Source organism: Daphnia pulicaria, chromosome 10 (genome assembly GCF_021234035.1).
Source record: "Daphnia pulicaria isolate SC F1-1A chromosome 10, SC_F0-13Bv2, whole genome shotgun sequence".
Classification (NCBI taxonomy): Eukaryota; Metazoa; Arthropoda; class Branchiopoda; order Diplostraca; family Daphniidae; genus Daphnia; species Daphnia pulicaria.
Window position 1 is genome coordinate 720,838 of NC_060922.1, and position 14,510 is coordinate 735,347.

The 14,510-nt window shown below is 39.8% G+C and overlaps 1 protein-coding gene across 1 annotated transcript; it reads right to left on the reverse strand.

Moving 5' to 3' along the window:
* Positions 1–4,552: 4,552 nt before the first annotated feature.
* LOC124313911 (mucin-5AC-like) lies at positions 4,553–7,881 on the reverse strand. The gene has a single exon (XM_046778755.1). The coding sequence runs from the start codon at positions 7,829–7,831 to the stop codon at positions 4,745–4,747; it is 3,087 nt and encodes a 1,028-aa protein (XP_046634711.1). The 5' UTR covers positions 7,832–7,881; the 3' UTR covers positions 4,553–4,744.
* Between the last annotated feature and the right edge of the window lie 6,629 nt (positions 7,882–14,510).

The window sequence follows — 14,510 nt, forward strand, 5'->3', positions numbered from 1 at the left end:
AATGCAACCCACCGACTGAATATCAATGAAAAAGCTTAAATAAGTATGGTAGTTGACTAAAAACACGAAAAAAGTCGAACACAAATAATTTTACTGCTATCATATGCAATTTTATGTAAGCCAAAAAGCCCTGACACTGTGTGGCCGATGCGCCCCCAACAAAGGGGTCTTAGTATATTATTGAATATCTCTTATTTAAACTACTGTAAATATAAAACAAACTGAACAGGCTTAAAGAGGAGATAACGTAGAGTATTTTCCATATTTTTTATAAAGCCCCTTGGGCGCTTTCGGAATTTAGAGTTAGTTAAATTTTAGATGTAAGTTTGTAATTTAAGATGTGGGTGGGATTGACCTAACGTTAAAAAAGGCCACTCTATTTTAACCGATTCTTATTATTACTATGGCTTTTTGAGGAGTTTGATATTTACTTAATGTAGCGCCATCTGTTATCAGATCTGGGAAAATCACAGCCGTCAAAAAGTAAATGGCCGCTACTTCACTTTTTAAATGCATCGAAAAGGTTAAAAGAATCACATAGTTTCTTTTTTTTAAGGCTCTGGAACGTCTAATAAGCTCTATACCTAACTTTGTCATGGGTTTTAAATAAAAACTTTACCTTAAAAATACCCTAAATCGTGTTTTTCGGATTTCCTCGATCCTGATTGGTCGAGAAAATTCCCAATAAAGACTTTCGGGGTGCGGTGCCTCTCTCAGCAGACTACTGTAACTTGTGCTGCATTAAAGGCCCCTAAACCTTCGTTAATTTAGTAAACTAAATTCCTCAGGGATAATTTTAAAGTAATCGGGAAAGCTGATACTTGATTCGAAAGTCAAAGTAGGACGACCCAATTTTAAGACGAAAAATTTATTTTACTTTTCATTCCTCAACCGTTCGTCGTACTACCATGAAATTTGGTTTTAAGATGCGCATTACTAACATCTACATCTCCTAATTTTTTCAATATTTTATTGCAATTCTAACCGATCAAGAAATCAATTGAGCCTACCGACCCGAAGGCCAGATCGCCCCACTCTCCCCTACTTTCTTGTTCCCCTGTTGTTTACATAGTCTACTAACGTGAAATTTACTTATGCATTTGTTAGTTGTTACTTGGATTCTTAATTTGGAGCTGAGAAGTAAAATATATTTAATGGGGGGCGGGAAAAAGGAGACCCTCTGTTGAGGTCCCTACTTATTACATTAGAACTTAGTTGATCGCTGTTGGGATTCAGTAATTCATTAGGGTAGAGCGGGTCAAGTAAGGTAGTGTGTAAGTTGGCATCCACCGTTTTTCGTCCTCTTGTATGTATGTATGTATGTATGTATCAATTTATATAGCGCACTATCGCTGGGAACTTAATCCCGATCTAATGACGCTGTTTCGTTTCCAATTTGGAAGATGTGTTTTAAACACATCACCGTATGTTTAACGTCATATCCTTGAAAGCAATCAAGGATCCCTGTGTTATGCGTGCTGCCTTTCTCCACGGCGCGACTGCTACAGGTTTTTGACGGGTTCAGCTGGGTTTCGAAACCAGAGCCTCATTGCCTTTTTCCAAAGCGTTGACGCTCTAATCCATTACACCACCACATCCCCCGAGGGGTGACCGAGGGATTGCATTTTAAAAATTACCTGTTATGGTATTTACTATAATGCGCATCTAAAAAAAACTGAAATATTCCATGTATTATGGGAACAACAAATAAATTAGTTTTTTAACCCTTAAATCATGTCGTCCATTCCGTTTTCTTTTTTGGAATTCCCTAAATAACATAATATTTAGAAAAAAAGTTCCTAAAAGGAAATTCTTTCCTCTTTCAGAAAACAATTTTTATTTATTTTTATTTACCAAATTATTGCTTGAAAACACAATAATAACAAAGACACCTTTCTTCAGGCCAATTGTCTTGCCGGGTTAGATATAGGAGGAAAAAAGTTTCAGAAAATTTCGTTGATGACGCCGTTGCTAGGTGTTCTTTTAGCCCAATAAAAATAACTTGGGCCATTCTACACCGCTTACAAGAGAAATTCGCCCCCCCTACTAAGACGCGCTATCCAAGCGATATCCCAGGTATGTACAACGGGATGGTGGCGTCCCTCATCCCATGTGGGATGTTCAGGGTACGCTACCAGTATGTACATAAATGGATAAAAAATAAAGAAATTCTTTGATCCCAACAGTATATGAAAAACATATACAATGGACATACATCAAGTACATTCACTGAATGTACTGGAAGTATGTTTGGTGTACGTACAGTTCTCATCCAAAAATATTTAAGCTTGTGTATTAATATCTATCTAATGCTGCGTCTACAATTTACTTATTCCTAAGTTTATTTATTAGTAAACACGCTACGCACTTCTGTACGTAAATAAAAAAAAATGTTAAGTAAAAATCAAGTCTAAATGTTAAATAGGAGAGCAAAGAATAGAAAGAATAATAGTTGGTATAACCCTAAATTATTTATTTCAATTGGAATGATCATCCTAATTACAGAAAATTGTTGACGTACTTTGGATATACTCCACAGTACGTCGAGGGGAAGATAATTAGGATATTCCCCGTACATCCATTGTATGTAAAATGGGATGTACCAGATCCCAAAATTTACATCCCATGGATATACCATGGACGTCCATGTCTTAGTAGGGCCGCGACTCAACCAACCCCCCCTTTATTTTCAAAGCAATTTTTGTTTTAAACATAGAAATTTGTCATAAAATAAAAATACACTTTTGATAACTAATTTTTCTATGTTTTTTAAACCTAGCGGGGATAAAAAAATATTGAGAAATAAAGAATTAGGGGCTCAAATACTAAAAAAGCGTCAACTATGCCGACTCTCTTACAACTTTTTTTAAATACATTAAAATTAAGTAAGATAAGTTCAGTTTGACATTGCAATGTCACAGGGTGTGTTGTAGGGCTCTTCTACACCTTTTTTAAACTTTGTAAACTTAAATGATGAAACCCAGCAGCCCAAGTCACTTTTTGTCCGCAACCAGCCATTGGAACCATTACGGTTCTTTAAGTCTTGGGGAATCAACGAAGTCGGACCAAGCGAGCTTCAATGCTTGTGGCCCTCTTAACAGACGAAAATGGATTCGGGCTGTAGCAGCTTCGCGATTTAAACACCCCGTATATTAGGCTATTTGTTTCCTATTTTGATGCATAAGAATAACACCCCGTAAAAATTCAAATTCAAAAATTTTTTCGACATAGGGAAAATTCCACTCACCATTATTTGATTTGTAAAAATGTTTACATTTTTGCACTGCTTATTTCCAATTATTATACAACGAAGAATTAAAGAAAATTCACAGCATTAGATGTTTTATTCTTTAAAAACTTCTTCGAAAAACTTGCCTTGTTTTACTGGATTGCAACACAAGTCAGAGTTAATTTATAACTGAAAACAAGATTCCTTCGGTAATGTCCTTCGGGAATTTTTAAAACGTTTAAGAGACAGAAAATCAAGGTTAAATAGTAGATTAATACATAATATAATGTTTTGAAAATTCTGTTTCTCTTTATTCTCTTTAATTAATTGATTCTTATGAACTAATTGACTAATAATCTGTTAATATTATGAGTGGTGCGACTTAGGGGTGGTGGAGGCTTCGCCCCGCCACCCCACGTCGCACTTCATGTTTAGATTAAGTTAAAGTAACACTTATTACTATAGTAACAATATAATTATATCATGCGGTCACATGTTGCATTACACGAGTCTTGGCTAATAGATAGCGAGCTACCATCATACCCATTTTTTACCTTCCAATAATATCATTATTATTAATAATGATGGTCTAATGATCATCAACCCGGGCTGCCACTCGTACGGTTTGAAGTTCGAATCTCGATCAAATAGGAAAGGTTTGTAATTTAGCATAATTACTCTTAAAAAGCTTTCGGAGTTAAATGGAAGTGGAAGATCGGTGGTAACTCTTCACGACCGCAAGAAGATCTTATTGACCGAAGAGAGGACAGGGGAAGGAGGGAGAGATGACCCAGAGCTTCAAAATGAGTATAATCTAAACATTTTTAAATGTTCCTCAACTTCTTGGTTCATGACTTACTGTTAAAAAAGGAGGCATAGAAATTTTACTTGGACAACCAAATTTATTAAAATCAAGATAAAAAACAGTAAACAAAAAGAGGTATTAATAAAACAAAAGAGTTAAAAAAGTAATAGTGGGAAAATACATAGTAAAAAGAAGAAAAGAGACGAAATCGAACAAGAACATAAAAACCAAATCAAATAGAATGAGAAATATTCTCCACTCCCATAGCAGAAAACTGGTCTTGCTAGGGAAGATCCAAACTTTTTTTTCTTTTTGTTTACACTGCTGAGCACTCACTGCACTGACAGTTGGAAGGTTACGCAAAAAAGTTAATTCACTGCCTTGGATTCGGCAACCAGCTAAGTAACAAGTACGCAAATTCATTTTTTAAAACAGTAATAAAAACAAATGAAAACCCCACTACATGGTGTATCAAATTTTGACAGAATTATGTACAAAATTTGATGACGATCGGTCACTCAGGGAAGAAACGTATAAGGAAAAACATAATGGACATTAAACCCTCTGAATTCCACTATTATCTACTACTACCGTACCCCCTATACCCCACACCCTAATATTGTTAAGGACCTTCGAATATAAATATACCTCAGGGATAGTTATTGGTCCTTTATGAACCCTTACAGTAACTCGTTTGTGATTTTCACCTCCTATTTTTTCGAAGCTTTTTGCTTTAAAATATACTGTTGGTACAGTTTATAAAGAATTGGTAGTTCTATGATTTCTTTTTGTATATGTTGATTTTGCCTTTGTACCAATTTTATCTCAGCTTGCTTTTCAAAATTAACTGGTTGTTTCTGTGGTTGGAGGAGAGGCCGTATAATTATTTTTTCATTAAGATTTGGTTGGTCGTCTTTTCGTAAATCATTTTCCTGGTGTTGGAAAATAAGTTGGCCAATTGTTGGCTTATTTTTGTTTGTTTTCTTTTCTACAGTATTTGTTAATGTCAGTTTAGGAAACATCGTAGTTTTCATTTTCACTGAAAAAAAGGTAGAAGAAATGGTAGGTTGTTTAGTTGAAATAGTTGATTTTTTTGTTGTTTTCGGTGTGATTCTTGTGACTCCTGATTTTTTGGAAGTTATTGTGTTTGTCTTTTTGGTTGACAAAACCTTAGAAGTCGTAGGTTGCTTAGCTAAAATAGTGGATGATTTTGTAGTTTTTGGTTTGCTTGTTGTAAAACCTGTTTTTTTGGAAGATATCGTGGTTGCCTTTTTGGTTGACGAAACCTTAGTAGCAGTCGTCGGTTTTTTAACTGAAATAGTTGATATTTTTGTGGTTTTTGGTTTGCTTGTTGTAAAACCTGGTTTTTTGGAAGATATTGTGGTTGCCTTTTTGGTTGACGAAACCTTAGTAGGAGTCGTAGGTTTTTTAACTAAAATAGTTGATATTTTTGTGGATTTTGGTTTGCTTGTTGTAAAACCTGGTTTTTTGGAAGATATCGTGGTTGCCTTTTTGGTTGACGAAACCTTAGTAGGAGTTGTAGGTTTTTTAACTAAAATAGTTGATATTTTTGTGGTTTTTGGTTTGCTTGTTGTAAAACCTGTTTTTTTGGAAGATATCGTGGTTGCCTTTTTGGTTGACGAAACCTTAGTAGGAGTCGTAGGTTTTTTAACTAAAATAGTTGATATTTTTGTGGTTTTTGGTTTACTTGTTGTAAAACCTGGTTTTTTGGAAGATATTGTGGTTGCCTTTTTGGTTGACAAAACTTTAGTAGGAGTCGTAGGTTTTTTAACTGAAATAGTTGATATTTTTGTGGTTTTTGGTTTGCTTGTTGTAAAACCTGGTTTTTTGGAAGATATCGTGGTTGCCTTTTTGGTTGACGAAACCTTAGTGGGAGTCGTAGGTTTTTTAACTGAAATAGTTGATATTTTTGTGGTTTTTGGTTTGCTTGTTGTAAAAACTGGTTTTCTGGAAGATATCGTGGTTGTCTTTTTGGTTGTCAAAACCTTAGTAGAAGTTATAGGTTTTTTAGTTGTAATAGTTGATATTTTTGTTGTTCTTGGTGTGCTTGTTGAAAAAACTGGTTTTCTGGAAGATATCGTGGTTGTCTTTTTGGTTGTCGAAATCTTAGCAGAAATTGGAGGTTTTTTAGTTGATACAGTTGGTTTTTTTGTGGATATTGGTTTGCTTGTTGTAGAAACTGGTTTTCTGGAAGATATCGTGGTTATCTTTTTGGTTGTCGAAACCTTAGTAGAAGTTGTTGGTTTTTTAGTTGTAATAGTTGATATTTTTGTGGTTCTTGGTGTGCTTGTTGTAAAAACTGGTTTTCTGGAAGATATCGTGGTTGTCTTTTTGGTTGTCGAAATCTTAGTAGAAGTTGTAGGTTTTTTAGTTGTAATAGTTGATATTTTTGTGGTTCTTGGTGTGCTTGTTGAAAAAACTGGTTTTCTGGAAGATATCGTGGTTGTCTTTTTGGTTGTCGAAATCTTAGCAGAAATTGTAGGTTTTTTAGTTGATACAGTTGATATTTTTGTGGATATTGGTTTGCTTGTTGTAGAAACTGGTTTTCTGGAAGATATCGTGGTTATCTTTTTGGTTGTCGAAACCTTAGTAGAAGTTGTTGGTTTTTTAGTTGTAATAGTTGATATTTTTGGGGTTCTTGGTGTGCTTGTTGTAAAAACTGGTTTTCTGGAAGATATCGTGGTTGTCTTTTTGGTTGTCGAAATCTTAGTAGAAGTTGTAGGTTTTTTAGTTGTAATAGTTGATATTTTTGTGGTTCTTGGTGTGCTTGTTGAAAAAACTGGTTTTCTGGAAGATATCGTGGTTGCCTTTTTGGTTGTCGAAACCTTTGTAGAAGTTGTAGGTTTTTTAGTTGTAATAGTTGATATTTTTGTTGTTCTTGGTGTGCTTGTTGTAAAAACTGGTTTTCTGGAAGACATCGTGGTTGTCTTTTTGGTTGTCGAAACCTTAGTAGAAGTTGTTGGTTTTTTAGTTGTAATAGTTGATATTTTTGTGGTTCTTGGTGTGCTTGTTGAAAAAACTGGTTTTCTGGAAGACATCGTGGTTGTCTTTTTGGTTGTCGAAACCTTAGTAGAAGTTGTAGGTTTTTTAGTTGTAATAGTTGATATTTTTGTTGTTCTTGGTGTGCTTGTTGAAAAAACTGGTTTTCTGGAAGATATCGTGGTTGTCTTTTTGGTTGTCGAAACCTTAGTAGAAGTTGTAGGTTTTTTAGTTGTAATAGTTGATATTTTTGTGGTTCTTGGTGTGCTTGTTGAAAAAACTGGTTTTCTGGAAGATATGGTGGTTGTCTTTTTGGTTGTCGAAACCTTAGTAGAAGTTGTTGGTTTTTTAGTTGTAATAGTTGATATTTTTGTGGTTCTTGGTGTGCTTGTTGTAAAAACTGGTTTTCTGGAAGATATCGTGGTTGTCTTTTTGGTTGTCGAAACCTTAGTAGAAGTTGTAGGTTTTTTAGTTGTAATAGTTGATATTTTTGTGGTTCTTGGTGTGCTTGTTGAAAAAACTGGTTTTCTGGAAGATATCGTGGTTGTCTTTTTGGTTGTCGAAACCTTAGTAGAAGTTGTTGGTTTTTTAGTTGTAATAGTTGATATTTTTGTGGTTCTTGGTGTGCTTGTTGAAAAAACTGGTTTTCTGGAAGATATCGTGGTTGTCTTTTTGGTTGTCGAAAGCTTAGTAGAAGTCGTAGGTTTTTTAGTTGTTGTAGTTGATATTTTTGTGGTTATGGGTTTGGTTGTTGTCATAACTGGTTTTTTGGACGTAGTTTGTGGTTTTGTGGTCATTTTTTTTGTAGTAGTGTCTGAGAATGTTGAAGAAGTCGAGGTTGGTCCTTCAGTGCTTGAAGTTGACTCAGTCATTGTAGAAGTTTCCTCTGACGTTGTGGATGCTTCTGTACTTGAAGTTGGCTCAGCAGTGGTCGAAGTTTCCTCTAAAGTTGTAGATGTAGGCTCAACAGTCGATGTAGTTGGTTCAAAAGTGGTTGAAGAGGGTTCAGCCGTCGTCGACGTGCTCTCTGAAGTCGAGGTTGGTTCTTCAGTACTTGAAGTTGACTCAGTCATTGTAGAAGTTTCCTCTGACGTTGTGGATGCTTCTGTACTTGAACTTGGCTCAGCAGTGGTCGAAGTTTCATCTAAAGTTGTAGATGTTGGCTCAACAGTAGATGTAGTTGGTTCCAAAGTGGTTGAAGAGGGTTCAGCCGTCGTCGACGCGCTCTCTGAAGTCGAGGTTGGTTCTTCAGTACTTGAAGTTGACTCAGTCATTGTAGAAGTTTCCTCTGACGTTGTGGATGCTTCTGTACTTGAAGTTGGCTCAGCAGTGGTCGAAGTTTCCTCTAAAGTTGTAGATGTTGGCTCAACAGTAGATGTAGTTGGTTCCAAAGTGGTTGAAGAGGATTCAGCCGTCGTCAACGTGCTCTCTGAAGTCGAGGTTGGTCCTTCAGTGCTTGAAGTTGACTCAGTCATTGTAGAAGTTTCCTCTGACGTTGTGGATGCTTCTGTACTTGAAGTTGGCTCAGCAGTGGTCGAAGTTTCCTCTAAAGTTGTAGATGTTGGCTCAACAGTCGATGTAGTTGGTTCAAAAGTGGTTGAAGAGGGTTCAGCCGTCGTCGACGTGCTCTCTGAAGTCGAGGTTGGTTCTTCAGTACTTGAAGTTGACTTAGTCATTGTAGAAGTTTCCTCTGACGTTGTGGATGCTTCTGTACTTGAAGTTGGCTCAGCAGTGGTCGAAGTTTCCTCTAAAGTTGTAGATGTTGGCTCAACAGTAGATGTAGTTGGTTCCAAAGTGGTTGAAGAGGATTCAGCCGTCGTCAACGTGCTCTCTGAAGTCGAGGTTGGTTCTTCAGTACTTGAAGTTGACTCAGTCATTGTAGAAGTTTCCTCTGACGTTGTGGATGCTTCTGTACTTGAAGTTGGCTCAGCAGTGGTCGAAGTTTCATCTAAAGTTGTAGATGTTGGCTCAACAGTAGATGTAGTTGGTTCCAAAGTGGTTGAAGAGGATTCAGCCGTCGTCAACGTGCTCTCTGAAGTCGAGGTTGGTCCTTCAGTGCTTGAAGTTGACTCAGTCATTGTAGAAGTTTCCTCTGACGTTGTGGATGCTTCTGTACTTGAAGTTGGCTCAGCAGTGGTCGAAGTTTCCTCTAAAGTTGTAGATGTTGGCTCAACAGTCAATGTAGTTGGTTCAAAAGTGGTTGAAGAGGGTTCAGCCGTCGTCGACGTGCTCTCTGAAGTCGAGGTTGGTTCTTCAGTACTTGAAGTTGACTCAGTCATTGTAGAAGTTTCCTCTGACGTTGTGGATGCTTCTGTACTTGAACTTGGCTCAGCAGTGGTCGAAGTTTCATATAAAGTTGTAGATGTTGGCTCAACAGTAGATGTAGTTGGTTCCAAAGTGGTTGAAGAGGGTTCAGCCGTCGTCGACGCGCTCTCTGAAGTCGTGGTTGGTTCTTCAGTACTTGAAGTTGACTCAGTCATTGTAGAAGTTTCCTCTGACGTTGTGGATGCTTCTGTACTTGAAGTTGGCTCAGCAGTGGTCGAAGTTTCCTCTAAAGTTGTAGATGTTGGCTCAACAGTAGATGTAGTTGGTTCCAAAATGGTTGAAGAGGATTCAGCCGTCGTCAACGTGCTCTCTGAAGTCGAGGTTGGTCCTTCAGTGCTTGAAGTTGACTCAGTCATTGTAGAAGTTTCCTCTGACGTTGTGGATGCTTCTGTACTTGAAGTTGGCTCAGCAGTGGTCGAAGTTTCCTCTAAAGTTGTAGATGTTGGCTCATCAGTCGATGTAGTTGGTTCAAAAGTGGTTGAAGAGGGTTCAGCCGTCGTCGACGTGCTCTCTGAAGTCGAGGTTGGTTCTTCAGTACTTGAAGTTGACTTAGTCATTGTAGAAGTTTCCTCTGACGTTGTGGATGCTTCTGTACTTGAAGTTGGCTCAGCAGTGGTCGAAGTTTCCTCTAAAGTTGTAGATGTAGGCTCAACAGTCGATGTAGTTGGTTCAAAAGTGGTTGAAGAGGGTTCAGCCGTCGTCGACGTGCTGTCTGAAGTCGAGGTTGGTTCTTCAGTACTTGAAGTTGACTCAGTCATTGTAGAAGTTTCCTCTGACGTTGTGGATGCTTCTGTACTTGAACTTGGTTCAGCAGTGGTCGAAGTTTCATCTAAAGTTGTAGATGTTGGCTCAACAGTCGATGTAGTTGGTTCAAAAGTGGTTGAAGAGGGTTCAGCCGTCGTCGACGTGCTCTCTGAAGTCGAGGTTGGTTCTTCAGTACTTGAAGTTGACTTAGTCATTGTAGAAGTTTCCTCTGACGTTGTGGATGCTTCTGTACTTGAAGTTGGCTCAGCAGTGGTCGAAGTTTCCTCTAAAGTTGTAGATGTTGGCTCAACAGTAGATGTAGTTGGTTCCAAAGTGGTTGAAGAGGATTCAGCCGTCGTCAACGTGCTCTCTGAAGTCGAGGTTGGTTCTTCAGTACTTGAAGTTGACTCAGTCATTGTAGAAGTTTCCTCTGACGTTGTGGATGCTTCTGTACTTGAAGTTGGCTCAGCAGTGGTCGAAGTTTCATCTAAAGTTGTAGATGTTGGCTCAACAGTAGATGTAGTTGGTTCCAAAGTGGTTGAAGAGGATTCAGCCGTCGTCAACGTGCTCTGAAGTCGAGGTTGGTCCTTCAGTGCTTGAAGTTGACTCAGTCATTGTAGAAGTTTCCTCTGACGTTGTGGATGCTTCTGTACTTGAAGTTGGCTCAGCAGTGGTCGAAGTTTCCTCTAAAGTTGTAGATGTTGGCTCAACAGTCAATGTAGTTGGTTCAAAAGTGGTTGAAGAGGGTTCAGCCGTCGTCGACGTGCTCTCTGAAGTCGAGGTTGGTTCTTCAGTACTTGAAGTTGACTCAGTCATTGTAGAAGTTTCCTCTGACGTTGTGGATGCTTCTGTACTTGAACTTGGCTCAGCAGTGGTCGAAGTTTCCTCTAAAGTTGTAGATGTTGGCTCAACAGTAGATGTAGTTGGTTCCAAAGTGGTTGAAGAGGGTTCAGCCGTCGTCGACGCGCTCTCTGAAGTCGTGGTTGGTTCTTCAGTACTTGAAGTTGACTCAGTCATTGTAGAAGTTTCCTCTGACGTTGTGGATGCTTCTGTACTTGAAGTTGGCTCAGCAGTGGTCGAAGTTTCCTCTAAAGTTGTAGATGTTGGCTCAACAGTAGATGTAGTTGGTTCCAAAATGGTTGAAGAGGATTCAGCCGTCGTCAACGTGCTCTCTGAAGTCGAGGTTGGTCCATCAGTGCTTGAAGTTGACTCAGTCATTGTAGAAGTTTCCTCTGACGTTGTGGATGCTTCTGTACTTGAAGTTGGCTCAGCAGTGGTCGAAGTTTCCTCTAAAGTTGTAGATGTTGGCTCAACAGTCGATGTAGTTGGTTCAAAAGTGGTTGAAGAGGGTTCAGCCGTCGTCGACGTGCTCTCTGAAGTCGAGGTTGGTTCTTCAGTACTTGAAGTTGACTTAGTCATTGTAGAAGTTTCCTCTGACGTTGTGGATGCTTCTGTACTTGAAGTTGGCTCAGCAGTGGTCGAAGTTTCCTCTAAAGTTGTAGATGTTGGCTCAACAGTAGATGTAGTTGGTTCCAAAGTGGTTGAAGAGGGTTCAGCCGTCGTCGATGCGCTCTCTGAAGTCGAGGTTGGTTCTTCAGTACTTGAAGTTGACTCAGTCATTGTAGAAGTTTCCTCTGACGTTGTGGATGCTTCTGTACTTGAAGTTGGCTCAGCAGTGGTCGAAGTTTCCTCTAAAGTTGTAGATGTTGGCTCAACAGTAGATGTAGTTGGTTCCAAAGTGGTTGAAGAGGATTCAGCCGTCGTCAACGTGCTCTCTGAAGTCGAGGTTGGTCCTTCAGTGCTTGAAGTTGACTCAGTCATTGTAGAAGTTTTCTCTGACGTTGTGGATGCTTCTGTACTTGAAGTTGGCTCAGCAGTGGTCGAAGTTTCCTCTAAAGTTGTAGATGTAGGCTCAACAGTCGATGTAGTTTGTTCAAAAGTGGTTGAAGAGGGTTCAGCCGTCGTCGACGTGCTGTCTGAAGTCGAGGTTGGTTCTTCAGTACTTGAAGTTGACTCAGTCATTGTAGAAGTTTCCTCTGACGTTGTGGATGCTTCTGTACTTGAACTTGGCTCAGCAGTGGTCGAAGTTTCATCTAAAGTTGTAGATGTTGGCTCAACAGTAGATGTAGTTGGTTCCAAAGTGGTTGAAGAGGGTTCAGCCGTCGTCGACGCGCTCTCTGAAGTCGAGGTTGGTTCTTCAGTACTTGAAGTTGACTCAGTCATTGTAGAAGTTTCCTCTGACGTTGTGGATGCTTCTGTACTTGAAGTTGGCTCAGCAGTGGTCGAAGTTTCCTCTAAAGTTGTAGATGTTGGCTCAACAGTAGATGTAGTTGGTTCCAAAGTGGTTGAAGAGGATTCAGCCGTCGTCAACGTGCTCTCTGAAGTCGAGGTTGGTCCTTCAGTGCTTGAAGTTGACTCGGTCATTATAGAAGTTTCCTCTAACGTTGTGGATGCTTCTGTACTTGAAGTTGGCTCAGCAGTGGTCGAAGTTTCCTCTAAAGTTGTAGATGTTGGCTCAACAGTCGATGTAGTTGGTTCCAAAGTGGTTGAAGAGGATTCAGCCGTCGTCAACGTGCTCTCTGAAATCGAGGTTGGTCCTTCAGTACTTGAAGTTGACTCAGTGATTGTAGAAGTTTCCTCTGACGTTGTGGATGCTTCTGTACTTGAAGTTGGCTCAGCAGTGGTCGAAGTTTCCTCTAAAGTTGTAGATGTTGGCTCAACAGTAGATGTAGTTGGTTCCAAAGTGGTTGAAGAGGGTTCAGCCGTCGTCGACGCGCTCTCTGAAGTCGAGGTTGGTTCTCCAGTACTTGAAGTTGACTCAGTCATTGTAGAAGTTTCCTCTGACGTTGTGGATGCTTCTGTACTTGAAGTTGGCTCAGCAGTGGTCGAAGTTTCCTCTAAAGTTGTAGATGTTGGCTCAACAGTAGATGTAGTTGGTTCCAAAGTGGTTGAAGAGGATTCAGCCGTCGTCAACGTGCTCTCTGAAGTCGAGGTTGGTCCTTCAGTACTTGAAGTTGACTCAGTCATTGTAGAAGTTTCCTCTGACGTTGTGGATGCTTCTGTACTTGAAGTTGGCTCAGCAGTGGTCGAAGTTTCCTCTAAAGTTGTAGATGTTGGCTCAACAGTCGATGTAGTTGGTTCAAAAGTGGTTGAAGAGGGTTCAGCCGTCGTCGACGTGCTCTCTGAAGTCGAGGTTGGTTCTTCAGTACTTGAAGTTGACTCAGTCATTGTAGAAGTTTCCTCTGACGTTGTGGATGCTTCTGTACTTGAAGTTGGCTCAGCAGTGGTCGAAGTTTCCTCTAAAGTTGTAGATGTTGGCTCAACAGTAGATGTAGTTGGTTCCAAAGTGGTTGAAGAGGGTTCAGCCGTCGTCGACGCGCTCTCTGAAGTCGAGGTTGGTTCTTCAGTACTTGAAGTTGACTCAGTCATTGTAGAAGTTTCCTCTGACGTTGTGGATGCTTCTGTACTTGAAGTTGGCTCAGCAGTGGTCGAAGTTTCCTCTAAAGTTGTAGATGTTGGCTCAACAGTAGATGTAGTTGGTTCCAAAGTGGTTGAAGAGGATTCAGCCGTCGTCAACGTGCTCTCTGAAGTCGAGGTTGGTCCTTCAGTGCTTGAAGTTGACTCAGTCATTGTAGAAGTTTCCTCTGACGTTGTGGATGCTTCTGTACTTGAAGTTGGCTCAGCAGTGGTCGAAGTTTCCTCTAAAGTTGTAGATGTTGGCTCAACAGTCGATGTAGTTGGTTCAAAAGTGGTTGAAGAGGGTTCAGCCGTCGTCGACGTGCTCTCTGAAGTCGAGGTTGGTTCTTCAGTACTTGAAGTTGACTTAGTCATTGTAGAAGTTTCCTCTGACGTTGTGGATGCTTCTGTACTTGAAGTTGGCTCAGCAGTGGTCGAAGTTTCCTCTAAAGTTGTAGATGTTGGCTCAACAGTAGATGTAGTTGGTTCCAAAGTGGTTGAAGAGGATTCAGCCGTCGTCAACGTGCTCTCTGAAGTCGAGGTTGGTCCTTCAGTGCTTGAAGTTGACTCAGTCATTGTAGAAGTTTCCTCTGACGTTGTGGATGCTTCTGTACTTGAACTTGGCTCAGCAGTAGTCGAAGTTTCATCTAAAGTTGTAGATGTTGGCTCAACAGTCGATGTAGTTGGTTCCAAAGTGGTTGAAGAGGATTCAGCCGTCGTCAACGTGCTCTCTGAAATCGAGGTTGGTCCTTCAGTACTTGAAGTTGACTCAGTGATTGTAGAAGTTTCCTCTGACGTTGTGGATGCTTCTGTACTTGAAGTTGGCTCAGCAGTGGTCGAAGTTTCCTCTAAAGTTGTAGATGTTGGCTCAACAGTAGATGTAGTTGGTTCCAAAGTGGTTGAAGAGGGTTCAGCCGTCGTCGACGCGCTCTCTGAAGTCGAGGTTGGTTC

Coding starts and splice junctions, on each gene's coding strand:
- LOC124313911 (XM_046778755.1), bottom strand. CDS start 7,831: ATGACCACAAAACCACAAACTACGTCCAAAAAACCAGTTATGACAACA.